We start from the raw sequence: 24,978 nt of genomic DNA, 5'->3' as shown, positions 1-24,978 counted from the left end.
CTTCTACTTTGCCTGTATTTCCCAGATGGCCTGGCATGGCCTTGCTTGTGCTGTGTTCTCAATATGCCGTTAGTAAAGAAAATCCTTGCTGCCCTTGCACAGCCTTGCACTCAGCTCCCTAGAACCAGCTATGGAGGACTGAGAATCCTAAAACAGAAGGAATACAAGATAGGTCATTCCAGAACTACCTAACAATTTTATGCTTATTGTACTCATAAGAAGTAAGCCTCAAACACTAACTCAAGGTGTTCCAAAGAAAGCTGAATGTCTCACAGGTCCATTGCCACAGATTCTTCAGTAAGTAAAGAGTGTATAAAAGAGAGAATAAAAAGAGATAATCTATTAGAGATGAAAAGATTCATAAGAAATATCAGTCAAATGTAATATTTGGACCTCATCTGATTCCTGTTCCAAAAACCAAATATTAAAAGCCATTTTAAAGACAACCAGGGAAGTCTGAATATAGGCTTGTCATTAAATCGTAATTTGGAAATATTTATTTAGGTATGATAATATTGCATTCTTTTTTTATAAAGTCTCTATTTATTAAAAATATACCATGAAGTATTTATGCATGAAGTGATATAAAATCTGGGATTTAAATACTTCAACAAGGTAGAGAGGAAATACTCCTGAGGGGAGATTGATAAAACAATATTGGCAATGTTTATAAATGTTGAAGCTAGGTGATGGGTACATAGGGGGTCATTATACTATTCTCTGTATTTCTGTGTTTGTTTAAAAATTTACACAATAAGAAGTTTTTGTTAAAAAAGGAAGGAATGGTGAATCCCCAGCAATCTTCCGTTTTGTTCTGCAACTACTTGTCTTCCACGAGAGTTCAGTCTCCTTGACGACATGAAAAGTCATTCCCTTCCTAAGGTTCCTAAATGTACTTGTCCAAGTGAGGGCTAAGCAGCTGTTGCGAGGACAGCTCACCTGGGCCATTCCCCGGTCCCTTCCGAATCAGGCTGCTTCAAACTGACCTTGTCACTTTCCCCCATATATGCACACTGTCTCCATAATCTCATTTCTATCTCCTGTCTGCTGCTGTAGATCAGAAACCTCAGCACCACCTTTGTCTCTTTCCTCTCCTTCAACCCCTAGGCCAGGCAGCCAATGCTACTTTGGAGCATGACTCAGATGACACCTTTCCTCTCCATTCTGACTGCTCCAGCTCTGGCTAAAGCCTCAGCACCACATACTTGGACTATGGCAGCAGGCTCCTGGTGGGTTCCCTTATTTCAACCTTTTTCCTTTCTGTGCAAACAGCTGAACTTTCCAAAACACTAGACCACCAGGCTTAATGCTTTTACTTGGAATCACTCATTCTGAAACCCATTTGTTAAATCCCTGTATCAAATAGGCCGCTCAGGAGTTCTTACGGTTAAGCTCCACCTTACCACCTTTCATAGCTCACTGGATACCTTCCTTAATCATTTCAGAATAAGTCTGGTCACAGCTAGACTGGAAGCTCAAAGGGAAAGAGGCTTGTCTGTCTACCCCTATATCCCGGCACTTAGCATCATACTTGGCACACTGTTGTGGATGCACAGTAAATATTGGTTGAATGAAAGAATAGATTTATTAATGAATAAATTCTGTGAGAAAAAATCATTTTTTTCCCCTTGATGTGTGCCTATGTGGTGCTTTCTTCAGCACAGGTCCTAATCTTTTCAGCACAGCATACCTGCAGTCCATGATGACCAAATCTTTAAGAGCCTCTGGAGGGAGACATAATCTCCTTACAAAGATAATTTTCAAGTAAAATCTAAATAAAAGATATTTTATGGTTTCCCTTCTCCCACATACACAGTGTAAACAAACCTCTATTTATAGGTCGAGTAGCCTTAGCTTTAGCTCTGACTATACATGAACTTGGTCTACCCATCCAGGTCTCTGATCCTCAGTTTAATCATCAGTTAAAGGAGAGGGGTAGTTGGGTAATCAGTGTGATCCTTTCAGTTATAACCTTCTTGGTACTTTCCTTCATAGAAGTCACAATGCCATGTGCCCAAAATGTCATATTACCTAAGTATAGAAAGTTTCCCTTTATTACAAGTTCCAATTGCTAGCCTGATGCAGAAGTCAGACTCACTGATACGAACGTTTCTCTCTGGAACTCACCTTCTTATGGAGTCACCTTCATCCCTTTGCTTAACAAACATGTCTCTCCTATAAGCCAATTCAATGAGGAATTTTTCCCCTTTATTGTTGACACAGTATCTCTCTACAATGGTAAGTTGTGCATCTTTTCAGCCTGTCTTCATAACCATTATGTGATTTCATGCCCAGGGCAACCAGTTGAGACAATCAGGTAGGGTTTATGGTTGGTGATATGGTTTGGTTGTGTCCCCACTCAAATCTCATCTTGAATTGTAGTTCCTATAATCCCTACAGGTCGTGGGAGGGACCTGGTGGGAGGTAATTGAATCATGGGGGCAGTCACCCTCATGCTGTTCTCATGATAGTGAGTGATTTCTCATGAGATCTGACGGTTTTATAAAGGGCTTTTCCCCCTTTTGCTTGGCACTTCTCCTTGCTGCCACCAGGTGAAGGACATGTTTGCTTCCCCTTCTGCTATGATTAAGTTTCATGAGGCCTCCCCAGCCCTTCAGAACTGTGAGTCACTTAAATCTCTTTCCTTTATAAATTACCCAGTCTTCAGTATGTCTTTATCAGCAGGGTGAGAATGGACTAATATAACTGGTTTATCATTTTGCAAAAGCATCTGTTGGATAAGCAACAGATTTACTTGTTGCTTGGTCTTCAGTGTGTTAGCAAGTGGAAGGTAGTGGTACCTAGTCTCCAGATTTCCTAAATTCTGGTTCTGGAATCTTTAACATCATTCCATCATGCCCTAGGAACAGGCAGCAGGACAGCTGTGAGGGTAAGGAGAACTGGGGTCCTTGCTTTTGAAGCCATCTCAGCAATCTGGGAATGGGCAATGAAGCGATGGCCCAAATAAGGATGTATGTAGATCACAAGAAGCCCCCAACAACAGCTGAAGATGACAGTCTCCCTCAAGTCCAGATCTGCCTTGTAGCCTGAAGACCCCTGATGATATTGTCCTAATGGCCTGGGAGCTGGGCCACAAAAAGGCCCACTGGCCTGGATAGTTCCTCCAAAACACAGAAGTAGAAGGAACATGGGCTTTGGGGTCTGACAAAGGGCTCAGATCCCACCTGTACCCCTTTATAGCTGTATAAAATCAGGCCTGGTCCTCATCTGTAAAGTGAGGAAGACACCACCCATTAAGGGTTTTCTGGGAGTATTAAGGGAAATAGCTTACTTGAAGTGGCTAGTATGGTGCTAGGTTTAGTAATTTTCTTTTCCCCTACCTTTTAGTGTCTCTCTCTCCTCTCCCATGCAGCCCTGTGGCTGGTGACACAAGCAAGTGCTCAATGTCAATCATTGTTTTTAAGAAATTTCCAGCCTGGGCAACACAATGAAACCTCATTTCTACAAAAATTAGCCAGGCGCGGTGGTGCATGCCTGTAGTCCCCGCTACTCAGGAGGCTGAGGTGAGAGGATTGCTTGAACCTGGGAGGCGGAGGTTACAGTGAGCCAAGATTGTGCCACTGCACTCCAGCCTGGGTGACAGAGAGAGATCCTGTCTCAAAACCAAAACCAAAGCAAAACAATTAAAAACAAGAAAGAAAGAAAGAAACTGAAGGGCCCCGAGGGACAAGGGGATCAAGGAGCCAAGAGGAAAAGACATGCTGCAGAGGGGATCCTACCATGTGAAGACACAAAGCGCATCTTTCCTGAATGTGCCTGTCATTGCATGAGTCCTGAGGCTGACCCAGTATGTGGCCAACGGGCCTTTGCTGGTAGAAATACAGACCAGTCTCTCTCTAGAAAGGAGCCAGGTATAGAGCAAATAGAGGGAAAAGGGAGGTATTTTAAGGATGATTACAATGTACTCTTTGTTACACAGTTGCCAAAACGGTCTGCAGTTACCAGCAGTTGGAAACAGTTTGTGGAGTAGCCATGTAAGTTTTTTTGCTAATAAATTTTTAATCTTGGTCAAATGAACTTAGATTTAGCTAATCAAAAATAGGCATTGGAGCTGAAAGGAGCAGTCAATTTAGTGAGAATTCTACTTCTATGGAATTAGATACTAATTTCCTTCCCTTTTGCACCCAAGACCACAAAGCCTAAGGGTCTCTAAACCAACATCACTCCTCATCTAGTGGCAGCTATGCGCATGAGCACGGCCTCCAAAAGCATGCTGTCAGATGCCGGGTGTGAAACTCTGGCCCTTGGGGACTGATAAGGCTAGCACCAAAAGGAGCATCCACCACTGGTAAGAGTATCTACCCATGGTAGCTACCCATGGCTGACCCAGGGTTTCCTCCCTCTGGTCTCCAGGTCTAGCCTTTCCCTTCCTTGACTGTCCTCTTCCAACTTCCAAGTGAGGGCTACTCACCCTGCAGATGCCTTGTAGGATATGACTTCCTCTAGGCATTCTTCCTTCACCTCCAGGTCTGCATTAGGAAGCCCTGCTGTGATCTCCCATAACGGCCTATTCTTTCTCCATTCACGCACCTATCATACTCTCCCACAGTGGTTCTCAAACAGGGGCAATTTTGCCTCTAGGAAATAGTTGGATGTCAACCTAGTGTCCAGATTGAGAAATCTTGCTCTACTGTAATTGTTTACTGGTTTCTCTTTATCACGGTGGCTACCTTGTTCATATTTATATCCCCAGTACAATGCCTGGTACATTCTAGGAGCTCAAAAGAAATACCGATTAAATGACTGAATGACCATCTCCATTCCACATCTCTGGTTTACTGCTAGCTTTTGATCCTGACAACCTGTACTTGGCTCTCTGTCTTACCCAGCACCAATTCTGTCTTACCCAGGCCCTCATCATTATTCTACTGTACGACACAGAGTGCAGGTCATGGGTGATAGAAAACTAGGGCCACCTGCAGTAAAGCAGAGAACAGAGCACCTGGGCTGCAGGGCTAGGCGGAGTCAAGACCTCAAGAAATGGAAGAAGGCCTGAGACAAATGAGAGCAGGGCCAGACCACCAGGCAAATTGGGCAGTGGGACTGTGCAGCTAGGAGCTCAAAAGCTGATTAGTTTTCAAATCCTTCACGTGGCATTTATTTAATTAACGGACACTGAGTGTCTGTTTCTGAGGCTGCAGGATTCTTTTCCCCCTTTAGTGAAGTAACGTTGTATGATGAATCCTTTCTTGAAACTGAGTCTCTGCCCATTTGTTTCTTTGTGCTTTTGCTACTGAGTTCACACGAATTATGATAAGCTTATTTTACATGATTCTAAGGGGCTGGTAATGCTTAGAAATTTCAAGAATGAAACGTTCACACAGACTTTCAAAACAGTGACGTGACATGGTTTGGGAATTCAAAATCACAGTTATTGAAAACATATTATTTGATTTATTATATTTTATATTTTACATGCATATTATAATTTATGTTTAAATAATGTACTGCAGGGAGATGGAGCTGGGCAATTTTACCAGGCAACCAAGGTTTAGGGGGTTGCTAGACTTTCGAAAGTAAAAATTAGTTGCTTTTAACAACAGCCCCATGATTTCACCCTTGAATTCCTTTAGAACTCTTGGATGAAGGCCAACCTGTCCCTGTGATTTATCCATATCCAGTTTGTCAACTCAGTCTAGAACATTCTGTTCATTTACTACTATTTGATCTAGTACCTCTGCTTCTAAAGATGATTTTGATATATTTTTCTGAAAAGACCAAGGCAAATAATTTATTGTGTCTGCTGGCTCCTTTTTCTATCGCCCCAGGAGTATTCTGAGCATCTGCAAAGGTTCTGCTGGATCTTTGCCTGGTTGCTTCACTTTGATTCCTATAAAAAGTCTCTCCTATTTTGCTTTAATGTCAGTTTCTTATAGAATGCTCCTTAAATTATGTGTGAGCCTTTTTACCGGGCTTTCTAGGTGGGTTTCTCTGGTTTTCCAACTGAACTTCCTATTTTTTTCAAAGATGTCTCTTCCTTATGAAGTCTCTTCCTTATTTTTGCCTGGCTCCTTCACTTCGATTCCTATAAAAGTCTCTCTTATTTTTGCTTTAATGTCAGTTTCTTATAGAATGCTCCTTAAATTATGTGAACCTTTTTACTGGGCTTTCTAGGTGGGTTTCTCTGGTTTTCCAACTGAACTTCCTATTTTTTTCAAAGATGTCCCTTCCTTATGAAGGAATATGCTCTTCCTTGAGCAATCCTCTTTGCACTGTATCTGTAAATAATAATTATGATCCCAACCCCCAGAGCTATAAGGGCAAAATAAATTAAAGCACATAAAGGATTTCACACAATACCTGCCACAAAGAAAGTGTTTAGCGTTGGCTGTTGATTCTTACTTTATTGGACAAAGAAGGTGGGGTAGGGAAAAAAACCTAGTTTTTCTCACCTGTGCCTCTCAAAAAGATGTTTTGAATCTTGTCATATTTTGTGTTTCCGAAAAGGTGTTTGGTAGTTAACCTTTTAAAAAAATTAATTGACAAGATCCTTGAGGCTTGCTGTTTTTCATAATTACTATTCATGCTTTTAAAATTCTCATCAGTTATACATTATCTTGGTTTTCCATTCCTTGCATCAGGCCATTAATCTTACATTTCTTAGGATTATTAAATTACAGTGGCTAACACACAGACACCTCCCTGTACCTTCTACAGTATTCCTTTTTCTTTTCTGCTATAAAATCATTAGCACAGGAAGTGACCATTTGTCCTAATTCATTCCAGGGAGGTATTTTGCCAATCTACAAGTGAATAAACACTCTCATTATTGCTAATTGGCCTGATTTTTTTTTTAGCTTGGCCAGTCCTATTCCAGTTTCCAGCTCAATCTCATTATCCTTGTCAGGTGGCCCATAACCCCCTTCTATTGCTATATTTTCCATTAACTATGGACTATTTCCCTATTTCCACCCACTGGGCCTCTCCCGATGGCATTTTTATGCTGAGGCTCCTTGGATTTCTTCACTACTCTAATACTCTATTTCATGACCACGGCTTCTTACTCTTCACTGACAACTGTCTCAAGAGCATTTTCAATTCTTAAGAAACTCAACAGTCTTTTTTTCTTTGTACCCCTGTCTCCTGCTGTCACTAGAATACTCAAATTCCACCTGTCTCTTAGGTACTATAGACTATAGCTATATAATGAACTATAGTTATCTTTCTCTCCCCTCTCAATCTACTCCTCGCACCCCAAAGAGCCTAAGAAATTGTGTTGTAACCAACTCTGCAGGTGTTGCTTATGCATAGAGAAGTTTGAAAAGCACGGGTCTAAAGCATCGTTTACTGCTGAGGGAAGAACTGAGTGTTAAGACGCCATGGAGGAGGCTTTTCATTGTTTACCCTTTTTATACTGTTTGAATTTTTTTCAACCATGCACATGTCTTACCATTTTAATAGAAATAAAAAGAGTAAACAAGTAAAACCTTCATCAAGATCACATTAAGAAGGAAAAGATAATTCATGGCAACTGTTCCCAGATGTTCCTGGCAATTGTTCCTCAATTGTTTACCTGAACAATTTTCCCTCCGTCCAAAATGACAGATGAGGAGAAAGAAGACAGAATGAGGATAGTGTAATACATTGACAAAAAATTATATTTTGTTTTGGTCTTCTGAAAACATTTTAGGAAAAGCATTTGTAACAATAGCTTGTCTAGATTCCCCAAAAATAGGAGAATGGACACAGCACAATTAAGAGTCTGCATGTTTTAACTCTTGGAATGATTTTCTTTTCCTAAAGATTACAGCTACTCTCACACCTTCTCAAATTGAGGCTTAAGCCAACCTTATTATTAGCCATCCCACTAAAAGAAAACACAATGGTTAAAATGCTAGATTAAAGTAATACAAAACGCAAGAGACTGCTGCCAGTCTGTTTCCAGAAAGAAAAACAGGATGACATGGACTGAAAGGGCTCACTGAACAAAAACGAGAAGAATCACTGGGTGCATAGACCTTGTCTCACTCAACCAAAGCTGGAAAGTCAGAGTCCCCTACGTCTAATGAAAACATTTAATTTCCAATAAATTAAAGTGACAAGGAGTCCCTGCATCTATCCATCTATCACAACAACCACAGACATTCACTTCTACCAAGACACCCCACACCTTCCATAAGGAAGGAGATATGCCAAATGTTCCCTTTCCACACTACTTTGTACAGGAAAACTGAGCCTGTGTCAGGACACTGACACAATTTCTCATGTTATTTTTCTGAGGGTTGTTATCCATCTCTCAGGGTTGTAGAAGGAATGAACACTTAATTGAAAATTTTAACCCTAATACTCATAAAATATCATATGCTCTTGAAAAGGATTATGGAAATTCACAGATAGAATTATGTGAACCATTTCAAGAGTAGTCTTCATAGCTTGAATTCCTTAAACACAGTACTTTGCGATGAAGTTAGCCAAATACAGAGAAACAAAACAGTTTTCAAGTTTTATTCTGGGTTATTTTTAACTCCATTTTTTTAAAGAAAAGAAACAGAATTTGGAATTGAGTTGGTGGTTAGCAGAAAACTACTCCTTTCAATGACCTCTTCTTCAGCTAATCTTATCAAAGGTCTAATATCCTTTTAATGTTTGTAAGTAAATGACCACTCAGATAAACTGCATTACCTTTCCCACAAACTATGGACATTTACACTGAATATTTTTTAAAAAGCATATTTGAAACACCAAAAAACATGTAGTCTATTTTAATCAGGGATGCTATCAAATGTTTGCATTTAAATCCTGAGTATAGTTTTTTCCTCTTAGAAATTAGTTCTACTTCAGGATATTCCTTACTAGTATTATAATCACAAAAGCCAAAAGGTGAAAAAGAAAGCAACAAACCAAATCTGCAAAAAGAAGAGCAACTTATTCAAAAGCAAGTATCCTGAAGAATATAATGAGTGAGAAGTTTTCATCCCATTAAATGTTAATACATAATATACCATAAGCCATTGCAAAAGGAATGAAAACCAACATCTAATAAACTCTCAGGATACCTATAGAGATCTTGTAGATTAACATGCAAAAAAAAAAATCTCAAAGCTGAAATGCACAGCAAGAAAAATTATTTGTATCTCTATAGTTAAGCATTTTAGGTTAAAACGTTTTAGAAACTTTCTTAACAAGGAAAGAAACTTCTCTGATCCTCTTTGTAAAATGTCTCAGAGGAATTGTATTTTGGCTAACACTGCACCATGGTGCTAGTAAAGAAACAGTCCCCAGGATTCCATGCATTAAGAACGCTGGGAGATTTCTTAGACAACAAGAACCCTTACCTGGTCTTCTTTAAGCCTCCAGCATCCACATCCATCCTTTAACAAGGTAAAATTGGGTACCTCAGAGAGCGGGAAGAGCCAACCAACCTTCAAGGCAGCTGAGAGCGTGCAAAGGCACAGCTGACAGCCTGCTTCCCTCTCCTGGGGCTCTCTGCCTAAGAGGCTGCACAGAAACCAAGCCTGGTGCCAAATCTTAATCCTTTTGCAGAATCTCACATGGAGCTGCCTCACCTCTTCCATTCCTGCAAAGTCTCTTCCTGCTGCACTTCCTTCTGAAACCATTAATCACCACAACGACCCACTGAATGAAGCCCAATTCAAATCGTAGTGAAAAATCCTGCAACATGCAGGGTGATGATTGTTTACATTAGCTGAAATGAAATGATGTAATACCCAGAATCGAGGGAGGGCTGCAATCCAGAGTCAGGGCATTGCAAAAACCTCTGTGAAATACAACTTGTCTACATTTAAAAAAAATGCCCTTGAGTTTTAGTAATCTGGCTTCTGTAAATTTAGGATTACTTGGATTTTTCTGATCTCATCAATTTGTTTTCCAAATAGAAATTCAGAACTTCCCAATTACTCATTGTTTTAGTCAAGGTTTTAAAAAAGGGTAGCAAATAGAACTCAAAGTGTATGCATGTGCGAAGAACCCAGTATCAAGGGAATAACAAAAGAAGGCAGCCATCCAGGCATGTGGGCACCTGCCACGCTGCAGAATAGCAGAGCCTCCCAAAGGTCTAAGTGCCTTCAAAGTCAAGACAACTTCTAAGAGAGGCAGTACTTGTTTAAGCCAGCGGTCAATTTTTCTTCCTATAACTGATGATGAACAAGAAAACCCAGGAGTTCCTAGCCCTATATATTGATGGGCAACTGCTATTGATTACTTTAGGATCTTGTGGTCCACGGTTGGGGTGAAACAGATGTGAGAGTTCATGTTACTGTTGGGTGAGGGGCGGGGTGAAGGGAGGGGTAAAAGTCTGTCAACAGCACCTGCTTGGAAGAGAGACCAGGTAAGGCTTCATGGCAGATTAGAGGTTAGCTTGAGACTAGTGGAGATGCCAGAGGCAGAATATTTGGTTTGGATGTATTACAGATCATAACAGTAAATTTTAAGAAGTGTTTATCCTGTGCCAGGCAATGTGTAAGCACTTTCATGCATTATCTCATTTAACCCTCACAACAATCCTATGGGTGGATACCATTATTATTCCTATGCTACAGGTGAAGAAGGTGAAGCTCAGAGAGGTCAAGCAGTGGTAAGCTGGTAAGTAACGGTACCAGGTTTGTCGGGCATGCTTCCTAACCACCAGTTTGTATTGCTTATGCCAGCTTTGTGAGATACACAACCACAGCATGCTCAGCACTCCACAGAGGGACAAAGTGTTGCTGCAAAAGGGTGTGCAAAGCATGTGTTGTGGCTCCCCAAGTGCATATCCTAAATTCTTAGCTACCATTGTCCAGAAGTGCCAGTATCCAGAGCTCTTAGCATAAATGCAAGGCCCTTGCAAGGAAGGTGGGACCTCCAAATGTAGGGGTAAGTACCAAACATCACATGAAAACAGCTCTGGCCTGGCCCAGTTCTGCCATGAACCAATGACTTTAGTCAGTCCATTTCCCATTTTGAATCTCATTAATATTAGGAGGTTGGGGCCAGGCAAGGTGGCTCATGCCTGTAATCCCAACACTTTGGGAGGATGAGGTGGGAGGATGGCTTGAGCTCAGGAGTTTAAGACCTTCCTGGGCAACATGGTGAGACCCTCCCCACCCCCGCCTCTACAAAAATTAAAATTAGCTGGGTGTGGTGGTGTGCGCCTGTAGTCTCAGCTACTTGACAGGCTGAGGTAGGAGGATAACTTGAGCCCAGGAGTTTGAGGTTAAAGCTGTGATCGCACCACTGCACTCCAGCCTGAATGTCAGAGCAAGACCCTCTCTCTACAAAAGAAAAAGAAAATTAGGAGGTTGGACTTAGATGGGCTCTAGGGTTCCTTGCAGAATACATTTTCTATGATACATGATTTTTCTTTTTCTTTTCTTTCTTTTTTTTTGAGACAGGGTCTCACTCTGTCATCCAGGCTGGAGTGCAGTGGCGTGATCACAGCTCACTGCAGACTCGATCTCCTAAGCTCAAGTGATTTTCCCACCTCAGCCTCCTGAGTAGCTAGGACCACAGGTGCAAGCCACTACACCTGGCTAATTTTTAAAAAAAATTTATAGCCACAGGGTCTCACTATGTTTCCCAGGCTGGTCTTGAACTCCCGGGCTCAAGTAATCCTCACGCCTTGGCCTCCCAAAGTGCTGGGATTACAGGCATGAGCCACTGTACTTGGCCAGCAAATGATTTTAAATGATGTGACTTCTGGGTAAGTTAGTTTTTTAAATCAGAATTTATGCATCCAAATGAGAATTTGCTCCAATATTATAAGAATACTAATCACCTCCATTTAGGCACTATGCTTAGGGCACTATGTGAATATTCCACTTGTCCTTATAATAGCCCGAGTAAGGCAAGTATTATTACCTCTATTCCACAGATGAGGAAATGAAGGATCTGAGGGAATGAATGATTTGCATAGGGCCACACAGCTGCTCAAGGGGACAAATAGGGATTGGAGCAAGACCTGTGAGATTCCGCAGCCCACTGGGCTGCCCATCATTCCAACAGTGCTCCTGTTACTCAGAGCAATCCTGAGACACCTCTTGGATTCCTTTCAATTCAACCCATACATTCAATTATAACAAATACACATTTTGAACATCTGCTCCGTGCTGGGCACTGTAGAGAGTGTAGACATATGGGCCTATCCTCCAATGCCCACCCTAGTGGGGAAAACACAGGCAGGAGGAGGTAATTCAGTTGCAAGAGAGATTGGACAGTGTTACAACAGAGATATAAAGGACAATGGGAGCTTGGGCAAGTGAGAAATTGCTTCAAAATTATCAAAGTTACTGCTAATATGCTCAGTGGTCATAAATATCCATCTTTACAGGGTGGATGTAATTTTGGCTCACAAGAAAGTCAGAGCCAAGACTGGAATATAAAATGGGTCGGCAAGCTGGGCAATACCATTTTTGGTCACAAGCTAGGTGTGGCTATAAAATAAAAGTGAGATAGATTTTCCTGTGTGACCCAAATCAGCTCCAAAGGCAATTCCTAAAGGGCAGTTCCAAAAATGTTTCAAGCAATGATACCATCCCCAGATTAAAGAAAGAGCCACCCAAAGCGATTCCAAAAGACAAGGCTTCCCCAGCACAGCACTTAACCACACCAGAAGTCATGGCCTGTGGAATAATCACATGCCTGCCTGCTCGCTGTGAGCTCCCAATCAGCAGGTCCCCAACGAGCTTGCTTGCTGCCATACCCCCAGGATCTGGCATCGTACTGGGCATAGGGGGTGACTGAGAGATACTTTTGAACATGCAAATTCTCAACTATTTGTTTCTTAGAATTGTCTTACTATTTGGCCACATCTAGATATCTGCATATTGACTGTGGGCACATTGCCAGTTGAGCACAATGGCCAAATTAAGACTATACTTACCCAGTCTGTCTTCCAAGCCAGGCCCTGGGTGATCAGCCTGCTTGTGACAGGCCGCTGCAGTTTCCCATCCTGCCCCTGCTAGTGGCCGTTCTGGCATTCAGGGCTAAGAGAAGTAAGCGCAGAGCACTGAATATTCCATGGGAACTGTTTAGGATTTGTGGTCAAATGGGCTGACTAGTTCCTCCTTTAGTGCCAGCCCTGGAAGTCAGGCAACCCCTGGGGAATATTTCTACAGACTCATCAGGTAGGCAGGGCACCTCAATGGACATGTGGAATACCCTGCAACCCAGCTGGCCTCCTAACAGACCCGTCTGCAGGAACTCAGGATGACTCCTCCAAGCACAGCTCTACCTCCATACACATTCCAAAATACGGACTGCCTCTGAGACTCCACAGATTCCTCAAGTCAGTACCGGAGTTCAGAGTAGATCTCAGGATGGTCAGAAGCCAGAGAGGGTTTTCCTGCCTTCTATGGTCATCAATTCTCCCCTCCTCCTCCTTGTCTTTTTCTTGGTTGTTTGACTTTGGTTAGCTTACTAGTTAGCCACATAAACAAGCCAGTACCAGATGGGGCAAAGCCTCTCTGCCACTAGGACCCCCGAGGCCAAAGGAATTTTGTGGGATCTAATGTCCCCCCAAATCCTGCCTATCCTCATTTTAAAATAAATACAATAATAGTACCCCCAAACACAAGATTGTTGAAAGAGAAAATATATATAAACCACTTAGAACAGTGACTGGTCCAGAGTAGGTCCTTTATACATTTTACTTGTTACTGTTGTTGTAATTTCATACTCACTAGGAGCGGAGAAGGGGCCAGATGATGGGTGTAGCTGACAGTGAGGCGGGGTATTCACGCATTTCTGCATTTATTTACTATGTCATTCTGCATGGGTGATTTATCCTGTTTAATGCCACAAATGGATTTGATGTGGCTTCTCCATTAAAGTACATAAAATTAAACAACAACATTCAGTTTTAAGACAGATTTTGAGACCTGACTTGTTTAAGGGAAGCCACAATTGCTGGTCACTGCATTTAGCTCTGAGAATCTTGGCAAATGAAACAATAACAGAAATACCCTGAGGTGTATCATTGGCATTGTCCAATCAGAAACAGTGTGAAGATTCAAGCAGCAAGAGAAATTTTCCCTGGCTCCAAATTTTAAGAGGAATTTAAAGCTGGGATGTATGGACACCAGACAAGATAAAAGACAAAGCCACCTCTTGACTCACATGAAAGATGCAGAGACATCTTTCCAATGGCCCAGACTTACAACGGCTCTGAGGGCTCACATTAAACCATAGCTCAAGGCAAGTGTTTATGGTTTCACAGAATGTCAGCACAGGAAGGGCCTCTTAGTCCAGCCCCCTGGTTTTACAGAAGAAGAACAGGTGGCCGGGATGGGGGCCTGAAGAGGCAGACTAAAGAGGACCAGACTCAGCTTCCAGTCCAGTTCTTCCCTACCCCAAACTCTTGCCCTCTCACCTCATTTCTTCCACCAACAAAAGGAAGCTTCCCTCAGGCCCTTCCTCAGGGGAAATGGCAAAGCTATGGCAGCCCCTTTCACACTGTGGAATCCCTTTTCTTTAAACTGGGTCAAAAAGAAATTTGAAAAATATTTAAATTTTCAAAGTCCAGACTGGAGAGCTTCCAGGTGGCTTTAGGAGGCTTGGCTGCACGGAGCCACTCTCAATCTAAACTGTTGGCAGCTACTGCTGGTTGTCGAAGCGCACTCCTTACCCCAAAGTCCAGCTTTAAAGGATTGTATGTTCTAGCAGCTACCATTCTTAAAAGCTTTCTAAGCACCCCATGGTGCTAAGTGCCCTACGTGATAGCCTCCTTTAATCCTCCCAATAATACTATGTGGAAGGTTCTATTATTAAGCCAGAACTTGAACCGTGTCCACTGAGTCCAGAGTCCAAGATCTTAACTACAAACTCTCAGTTACCTTCACAGAATGAACGTCTTTGCTAGGCAAGAAAAAAGTCGGCTAATCGTTACTGGCAACAGGCCCCTGTTGAAGCAATAAATTTTCCGAGGCCAACACTTGGCAAATGTCATTCAGACTGTACTTGGTTATCCTGAATTTCTGAGAGACTCTCTGGAAAGATGATCTTAAAATTAGGATAATTCTTTAATTGTGGCATACTGAGCACAACATCAAAATGAAGCCTCCAAAGTCCAAGCACACACTATACCAAACAGGAAAAATACTTGTAGCGAATCAGAGAAAACTGATGTTGGCTATCTTTAGGCCAGAAATGAGAAGGGCTGCACAGCAGGGCAAATGGGTGTCTGGGTGCAGGTTCTGGTCTGTCACATGCTAGGGTGGAACCCTGGGCAAATGGCTTATCTTCCCTAGCCCTCAGTTTCCTCTTCTGTAAAAGGAGATGATAACAGTGCCTCCTTCATAGACTTGTTTGGGGAACTGGCAAGCATATGCTGTGGGCCCCAGAAAAATGGGCTGATGAAAACGACAGACATATTTAGACATCAGAATACAGATTAATTATTGGAATCAGTAATATTAAGGGTCTTTAATTAGGTATTGCTAAACATTTGAGGCAAGGTCCCATTTTTCACACACACCCTGATGTTATTTTATCCAATACACACCTTTCCAATTCACAAAGCAATTATGGTACCATACATTATGGGCTCACCTTAATTCCTAACAGCACCGTTTATTGGCAACATTCAGATTCTTGACCAAGAATCTGATGCAATGCAAACAGAGAATGCAAACTCCAATTCTCTACGATTCCTTCTTACCAGGAGCTTGGTTGCAAAAAGAAATAATCATAGAGAACTGCCAAAACGATGTTCAGCTTAAATATTCCTCTTAAAATCTAAAATTACACCTTTTGATCAAGTCAGATCATCAGAAAGCCACATACCTAGAAATCTCTGTAGTGTTACTTCACATAGAATTGCTTTTAATGAATTTGTTCAAATGTTTTGCCATTGGTTTTTCTATAATGTCCTGTAGTTTTCAGTGAATAAGTCTTACATCTCTTTTGATAAATTTACTCCTAAGTATTTTATTGTTTTGATGATATTATAAGTGGAATTTTTAGAAATTTTATTTGCAGATTGTTCATTGCTAGTTTATGGAAAAAAATTACTAATTTTTGTGTAGTGATCTTGTATCCACCCACTGGCTTTTATTGATAGAAATTACAAATAACATTCATTCATTCAAAAATACATTATGAGCACCTATTATGTCTCAGGCACTGTGGTGGGCCCTGATATATGATGAAGAACACAATAGATATGGTGCTCACCCCTCAAGGAGCTTGAGGTAAAGTAGGGGAATGCAGTCCCATGAGGTGCACTCCCACCACTGAGAAGATGCTGTAAGCACTGTCCCTGTGATTGCACAGGGTCCCTCTCTGGAGGCCAAAGAGCAATTTTCTCTCCAGTCTCAGGAGCAGGAAGCACTGAGTATCCCCCTAGCAACCATTCTATTTTCATCTCGTGCCCACTGTGAATTGTAGAGCTGGACAGGTTTTCTTTGCTTCAGTTGCTAGGAAGCTTAGGATTATGTTGTGGCCAAACTCTAGCCAATGACACTAAGGCAAGAATTATTTTCTGTTTTACCATATTTATTTCTCTTTGTCCTAATTTTCTCATCTTCTTACTTCACCTTGTTTTAGGCCAATCTTTGTAAGGTGCCTCAGGTTTTTCATAGAGAGAGGCTGGGAAGGAAGGCATTGCAGTTACTTGTTAATATTCCTCAGAATGTTAACTTACTATGAAGATCTACTCCCTATAGCTGAAGTTCCACTGAGATGTGATTATATTACCTGAGTGAATGCTTATATTATCTGGAATAAGAACTGTTTCATACTTATAAGGTTCTTTAATCTACTCTTGGCAGGTCTAAATTAAACAAAGTCTATTAGTTTTCTCCAGACACACTGGAAGTGCTTCTCTGGCATCACTTCAGTAAAATTTCATGCCTGCACAAGCAGGCAAGGTGGAAGGGGATACCTTTCCCCCAAGTCATCTGAGACCAAGAGGCAGTATAGGCAGTTAGACTCTGAAGTCACTGAGACTGGGGTTTGACCCCAGGCTCTGTTATTTACCTCCTAGCTGTATGATTCTGGAAAGGTTACTTAACTACTGTAAGCTTCGGTCACCTCATCTATAAAGCTGATATAGACCTACATTATTGATTATTCGTGTAATCAAGTTAAATAAGGTTTAGCAAATGCCTGATGACATGTCTATTTAATACCATACTAGAGGTACTAGGCAGTGTAATAAGACATGAAAAACAAGCCAGTGGTATAAAGATAAGCAAAAGAATAAATATACTCAACTGCATACTGCAGCTTGGTTAAAATAAATTAGATTTCTACCTAATTACAAAAATAAATTCCAAATGAAAGGTTAAAATGTAAAAAACAAAACATTTAAAACATTTTGATGAGAATACCTTCACAATCTCAGCATAAGGGTTTCCTGAAATATAAAAAGCAGAAATCTTAAAGAAAAATGTTCATCAGATCACAAAGACATTTAAAATTTCTACACAACACATGATAATATAAACAAAACTAAATGAAAAGTTATGGATTAGAAGTTGGTATTTGTAACACATATTACAGGCAACAGAATAATCCAAATATACAGAGATCTTTACAAACCAAGAAGAAAGAAAAATAAATAGAAAAATGACAAATAGATAAAACAGAAAAAGATATAAACATGTAATTCATCGAAGCAGCCCAGATAGCCAACAAACATTAAAAATGCTCAACTTTACTAGAAATCAGTTAAATATTTAAAAAAACAAGAGTGAGATAACATTTCCCACCCATAATCTAGCCAAAATGTCAAGTTTCCTATTTACTTTCATTTGCAGGTGTTCCAATAATTCATCTGGCAATTGTCCACACAGTGGTTAGCTCTGAAGGGAGAGGAGAGAGTGGGAGCCTCAACTGTTTCGGTAACATTTTATTTATTTGAAGCAAACATAGCAAATGTTTCCACCTGCAAGTCTGGGCAGTGGGTACATGGCTATTTGTCATAAGCTCCTTGTGCTTTCCTTGTATTCTTGAAATATCCATAATAAATAAACACAAGCAAACAAACTATCTCTGAAACAACTTGTTGATATTAAGAAACAACAGAATAGAGAAGTGCCTTGATAAGTCTGTTTTTGAGAGCACAGGCTGGGCCTAGAATGGGAACAGTGTAAAGGCTGGTGAACGGGGCCAGTAAATGATGTGAGGAAACATACATATTTTAGTAAAAATGTAGGTCTGGAAAATAAAGTCTAAAAGCAGAGAGGCTGAGAGGGAATCCAGAGAAGTACAAGCCGCATTTGTTCATTCACTGCACAAATAGTTATCGCACTGAAACATTTTACTTGGTCCCTGGGCTAACAGCATATCCAATCTCATGGTAGAGACTGACTTATGAAATAATCACAACTAATAGCTGATCTTAGCTAGGAGAAGGGGTGTGGTGGTCTAGGAAGGCTTCCTTTAGAACATAAACTGAAGTTAACAACCGGGTAAAAAGCGGCTGGTAGCTATGAAAGTGTGTCCCAGACAGAGGGACTAGCACATACAAAGGGCCTGAGGCAGAGAGGAGTTTGGACCTGTGAGGTGTTCATGCAGAACCTAAAGACACCTCAAGGTTCAGGGGTGCTGTGAGAATAGGCATTTAAATGAGGGACTAAGGGGAGTGTACTTAGGTCTTTCTCAAAGACCAAAGAACCAGAGAGAACTCATCAAAGGTGAAGGACCGTGGGTAAAAAGCTGAAAGACAGCTGAAAGTAACAATAAAAGCCTACCAAGCCAAGAAATAACAGGAGTAGTTAACTGGCTTGCACACAGTTCAAACCCTGGGATTCCCCATCACAATAGTAAAATCAGCTATACACTTGAAATGTTAAAACAAATCAGTAGATTGAGTTGCAGAGGACACAGTGGAGAAGGAACATCAGAAACTCCTCCAAGGAAGGAATATGAAAGTTTCTTGCACATGCTTTTTGGAGAAACCTCGAGAGCTAGGAGGCAGCGAAGGGAATCATGTCAGCAACAGCTAAAAAACCAACATAGAAGCATCCTTCCTGGACTTTACCCCAGGCTAAGCTTGTCACACACAAAAAATTCAGGAGTCAGAAATTCCAGTTGGCTTGGGGCAAGAATTTTTCCTGGGGGTTCTTGAATTGGCTCTGCTGTAAATAATAGAAGATAATATGTTTTTAAATTTTTTTTACATTAAATTGAATTTCTTTTTTAAAATTACACTTTAAGTTCTGGGATACATGTGCAGAACATGCCGTTTTATTACATAGGTATACACATGCCATGGTGGTTTGCTGCACCCATCAACCTGTCATCTACGTTATGTATTTCTCCTAATGCTATCCCTCCCCTAGCCCCCCAACCCACGACAGGCCCTGGTGTGTGATGTTTCCCTCCCCTTTCATAATGAAAACCGACATCTTCTTGGGATTAAACCAAAAGAAATAAATATAACTCGATGCTTTTCCCTAATTTCATGTCAATTCCAGGCTCCAGGGAGGACATTAATGTTTCCTCATTTCAAATAATGCTTAGTTCTTTGGTGGGAGAGCTTTGTGACCTCAGATTTGCTCCAATGCTTTCTCTTAATGTTGTGATGAAAACATCCACTTGACTCAAGTGTGGCATTTGCCTATTTGCTGTCAAGTCCAACTGTAGCCCCTTGAGAGAAAAAGCATGGCTACCAATTACAATTTAATTAATTTAATTACAATTTAATAGAAATATTAAAACTCTGTCCACATGGGGGAAAGTGAATTCTAATTACACCGGGGAGGGATGTAGCACATACAACTGCAGATTTGGGTTCTGCCTCTTCCCAGATGTTACTCTGCACACATCCTCAACTTCCAGAAGCCCATTCCCTGCAGATAAACTAAGATAAAAAGACTACCTCCTACAAGTATTGTTGTGGAGCTCAGATTTGGTAATGTTTGCTAAGCATGAAACAGGGCAAGCATGCAAAATGTTTTAGCTATTGCCAATCTTTTAAAGAATGAGCAGGCCAGGCATGGTGGCTCACGCCTATAATCCCAGCACTTTGGGAGGCCAAGGTGGGTGGATCATGAGGTCAGGAGTTCAATACCAGCCTGGCCAAGATGGTAAAACTCATCTCTACTAAAAATACAAAAATTATAAGGGCATGGTGGTGGGCACCTGTAATCCCAGCTACTCGGGAGGCTGAGGCAGAGAACTGCTTGAACCTGGGAGGCAGAGGCTGCAGTGAGCCAAGATTGCACCATTACATTCTAGCCTAGGCGACAGAGCGAGACTCTGTCTCAAAAAAAAAAAAAAAAAAGAATGAGCAAAAAGTGATTTTCAAGACCATGCTTCATGTTTTCTGAGGGGCTAATTTGTATGGAAAAGCACAAGGCAAAAATTGTGACCTGAAAACATGCAATTTTTCTTTATAGGACTAAAATCACCTTTAAAAGGGGGTTATAGATGCTGAAAACAAAATCACTGAAGTCACACAACCTGCTCATTTCAACATATAAGAATTATTAAGGACTAAATGCTGCACATCACTATAATATTAAATTCCTGAGGCTGCCATTCTAATGCAAACAAATCTATCAGATAGCCATGTTTGCCAAAAAGCTGAAAGAGCTTTGGAATTCAATTCAGATATTTTTAAAAAGTCAATAAGGTGCCATATTATATAACTACATCATCAGAGACTGAGACAGTATCCCATAATCAAACAAAGATTTCTGCAACAGATGTCTAAATATTCACATTAAATGTAATAAATAAAGACTAGCCTCACACAAGTTCAAGTAAGGTTTTGCCACCAAATTCTGAGTTTGCTGTTAATTTTTAAACTTTGTTTTTAGGTCTTTTGCTTTTTGGAACTGTGAATTAGGGATTCTGGGTGTAAAATAGCACTTTTTACTTTTAAAATAAAGTCCCTATCCTCAGATATTTTAATTTTGTGTCTTTATCTCACGGAAACAAAATCTCAAAGTGCACAAAGATGTAAACCAATATTTATTCCAATACTGGTTTTTTTTGTTTGTTTTGTTTGTTTTTTTGAAATAGGGTCTTGCTCTGTCACCCAGGCTGCAGTACAGTGGCACAATCATAGTTCACTATAGCCTTGAACTCCTGGGCTCAAGTGATCCTCCCACCTCAGTCTCTAGAGTAGCTAGTACTACAGATGCACACCATCACGCCCAGCTAATTTTTTTTTTTTTTTTTTTGGCAGACTTGGGGTCTCACTGTGTTGCCTGGGCTGGTCTCAAACCACTGGCCTTAAGCGATTCTCTCACCTCGGCCTCCCAAAGGGCTGGGATTATAGGTGAGATGAGTTGGAAACAACTTTACGTGACTGCCTGTAGGAAAACATTAACACAGGATGAGAAATTCACACTATAGAATACAGTGCACCATTGCAAAGAACGAGGTTACCTAGCAAAGGGTTTCTCAACCTCAGCACTAAACATTAGGGGCTGGATAATGCTTTGTGAGGTGCTGTTCTGTGCCTTGTGGAATATTTAGCAACATCTCTGGTCTCTACCCACTAGATGCCAGTAGCACCCCATCATTCCAGTTGTTGACAACTGAAAATGTCTCCAGACATTGCCAAGTGTCACCTCGGGGGCCAAACTGCCCCCAGCTGGGAAACACCAGAGCTAATCACATTCACGGGCAGCCCCGATACACTCAAAAGTGCAAAAAGCAAGACATAGAACAACATATGTTACATTTGTTACATATGTTACATAATGCCAGTTTTATTTTGATGAGATATATAGTTGTTTATGTTATAGAAAAAGTCTGGATAGGGATGCAAAAAACGTATGTTAATCCAATGAGAAAGTGGGGGAACTGTGGGTGGGAGGCTTTCCTCTTGTACTTTATCCATTTATGTGCTGTTTCAGCTTGGTAGATTTTAATTTCAGAAATGTAGTTTCTGAAAATAAACATGATACACAATTTGACAGTAAAGACAAAGGTTTAAATGGGCGGGACAGGAGGAGTAAAAGGATGTGTGGTCATGATAGGAAAAGCCCCCCTCGAGGTGGGTGTCCAGCAGAGCTCATGGGACACCCACGGCTGCCAGCAGCTGCTTCCAGCACCCTGGCCTTCTAGGAGGCTGAAACCATTATCTGACCATCAGACTGGAAGTATTCCAGTCTGCAGAGTAACAGTCCTCCAACTGAACACTCCAAACTTCTCCTGAGGTTTTTTATTTTTTTCCTTCACGGCAGAAATTAAAGGAATCCTGCCAGTATTCAGCTGAAAAAGCAAGTGCTGAAAGATTCAGTTCTATTTCCACCTACTGGCAGGAAAAAAGACAACCATGCACAGCTCAGAAAAGGCAGCACAACCTCCAATGCTCCATTCACACTGACTTCTCCAACCGTGGAAGATCTTTGTCCTCTGAACTTGTACTGCAATGAAGCAACATCTCAGAAATCACCTGACAGTAATGTAAGTGTAACTAGATTCAAAACATCTTGAGGTGTCAATCAAATCAACCAGGGTACAGTTTTTATACCATCTGTCTTTACTCTAGGCCGAGAATTTCCTCAAGAAAACATATAATAACCTCCTACTAAACACTCTTCTCCCTAAGAAGGATATCCCATGCCCCTTTGATTTATTTAGTTCTTTTATGAGGCTCTCCAGAGCGATCGCAGAAGCAGCTTAGCATGGAGGTAAAACACACACACACACACACACACACACACACACACACGCACGCACACATACACAGGCCCAATGGTCAGAAAGATGAATTTGGGTCTCAGACTTTTCCACTGACTAGCAGTTGGCCTTGAGCACATCACTTAACCTCTCCAAGGTGCCATTTCCTCTCCTGTAAAGTGGGGATCCTAATAGTACCACCTCACAGGGCTGTTGTCAGGATTAAATGAGCTCATGTATTCGTATGGTACTTGATGCATAGGAAATAAATATTAGCTGTTTTTATTACACAATAATTCCACTGACTTCCACCCATTTTCCATCTGAAAAACTGAGGCAAAGGGTGATACTCAAGAGCAAGGAAACTCTGAACAGCAGAACGTATTCTGAATGTGACCCAGGTCGTGCTGCAGGCCTCCCCAAACTCCCTGCCTTTCCCAAGTTACTCAGGAAGAGGATATCATCTGTTGTCATAACAGAAATGCCAGCATATTTGTCTCATGACATGCATATTTCCACTCAGATGATCCAAATATTCCCTTCACTCAAACAAAGGTAGCCTCAGCTCAAAACAGCTAGACACCAATACCAATGCTTTCACCCAATGTCACTTTTACTGTAAAGAACAGAATGCCAGCAGTTTAGTCAGTAGAAGTCAGCAGTAGAATTCAATCTTCCAATGTAAATGACTCCCTAAAGCCACATTTACAAATTTGTCACCTAATTTTACACCAATTATGTGTTCTCAAGTAAACCAACATGGACATTAACCTGTTCAAACAAAATGAAAATTCTACTAGTCCAATATTTTTTTGATGTCTTATTGATGTCAATCATTCGGAAAGGATGCATCTGCCACCTACTTTGCATTAATGGAGAGGAGAAGAAGGTGAAAAGGCACGTACTGCCCTCAAGGAGCTCCAAGTCTAGCTGGGGACATGGGCACGTCCCCAACTAACTAGTCATTCTGCTAAATGTTCAAAAACAAAGTGCTACAGAACTGAGAGAAGAGAGAGACTAATTGTGACATTGAATGTGAGGATTCCGGAAAGATCTCACAGAAAGGTAATTCCTGTGTTAGTTCGTGAAAGATAATAATTAAGCCAAGAAGAGAAGGGGAAGAAGGCAGGCAGAGAAGGGAATCCAAAAAGGCAAGAGCAGAACCCCAGTCACATGAAATCCTACTGACATTGTAGAAAACATTATGTGTAGACCCATGCTTGCAAGGCATTAATTGTCCATTTGATGAGAGGACTACAATTGATTGACATGGCTGTCTCACTTAATATTATACCAATTATTCTTTAAAAAATCAATACTAAGCTCTGGAAAATGGATCGTGCAAAATTGGGATTTGAGGAAATAAAGCAATTAATATCATTAGTAACTGGACCAATGACACCTTTTAAAAGCAAATGTATTTAAGCATTGTTAAGAGGGTTTTGGTTTATCACTATGAATGTATGTTCTGGCAAGACAGTATCATGTAGTATTTGAGTAATTATATTAATGTTGTTATAAATGGCTGTTTACATTTCTGACTTTAAAAAGATACTCATAAAGCAGTTCCATTTATAAAAATCTCTAGATTGACTAAACTCAGGACGTGAATAGAAAATGGATTTCACAGGGGTAGGTTCCAAGATGGCCAAATAGGAACGGCTCCAGTCTGCAGCTCCCAGCGTGAGCAATGCAGAAGACGGGTGATTTCTGCATTTCCAATTGAGGTACCACGTTCATTTCACTGGGGTTTGTCAGACAGTGGGTGCAGCCCACGGAGCAGGGTGGGGCATCGCCTCACCCGGGAAGTGCAAGGGATTGGGAATTCCCTTTCCCAGCAAAGGGAAGCTGTGACAGAAGGTACCTGGAAAATTGGGACACTTCCACCCTAATACTGCACTTTTCCAATGGCCTTAGCAAACGGCACACCAGGAGATTATATCCTGTGCCTGGCTCAGAGGGTCCCATGCCCACGGAGCCTCACTCACTGCTAGCACAGCAGTCTGAGATCTAACTGCAAGGTGGCAGCAAGGCTGGGGGAGGGGCATCCGCCATTGCTGAGGCTTGAGTAGGTCAACAAAGCAGCCTGGAAACTCCAACTGCGTGAAGCCCACCGCAGCTCAAGGAGGCCTGCCTGCCTCTGTAGACTCCACCTCTGGGTGCAGGCCATAGCTGAACAAAAGGCAGCAGAAACTTCTGCAGACTTAAACGTCCCTGTCTGACAGCTTTGAAGAGAGTAGTGCTTATCCCAGCACGGAGTTTCAGATCTGAGAACAGACAGACTGCCTCCTCAAGTGAGTCCCTGACCCCCGAGTAGCCTAACTGGGAGACACCTCCCAGTAGGGGCCGACTGACACCTCACACAACCAGATGTCCCTCTGAGATGAAGCTTCCAGAAGAAGGATCAGGTAGCAACATTTACTGTACTGCAGCCTCCAC

At 41.4% G+C, this 24,978-nt stretch overlaps 1 protein-coding gene across 3 annotated transcripts in view; it reads right to left on the bottom strand.

Moving 5' to 3' along the window:
- PLCE1 (phospholipase C epsilon 1) overlaps positions 1-24,978 on the bottom strand; it is a 358,406-nt gene that overhangs the window by 242,735 nt on the left and 90,693 nt on the right. The window contains exon 1 of one of the 3 annotated variants that reach the window (XM_025396383.1): positions 9,297-9,649. The exons of the other annotated variants lie outside the window; for them this stretch is intronic. Coding sequence (XP_025252168.1) covers positions 9,297-9,578 — 282 coding nt within the window. The 5' untranslated portion in view covers positions 9,579-9,649. Of the gene's footprint in view, positions 1-9,296; positions 9,650-24,978 lie in introns of those variants that run through there. 3 annotated transcript variants of the gene reach the window in all.

Source organism: Theropithecus gelada, chromosome 9 (assembly GCF_003255815.1).
Source record: "Theropithecus gelada isolate Dixy chromosome 9, Tgel_1.0, whole genome shotgun sequence".
Lineage (NCBI taxonomy): Eukaryota > Metazoa > Chordata > Mammalia > Primates > Cercopithecidae > Theropithecus > Theropithecus gelada.
Note: the sequence above shows the minus strand (reverse complement) of the source record. Positions and strands in the feature narration are given on the sequence as shown.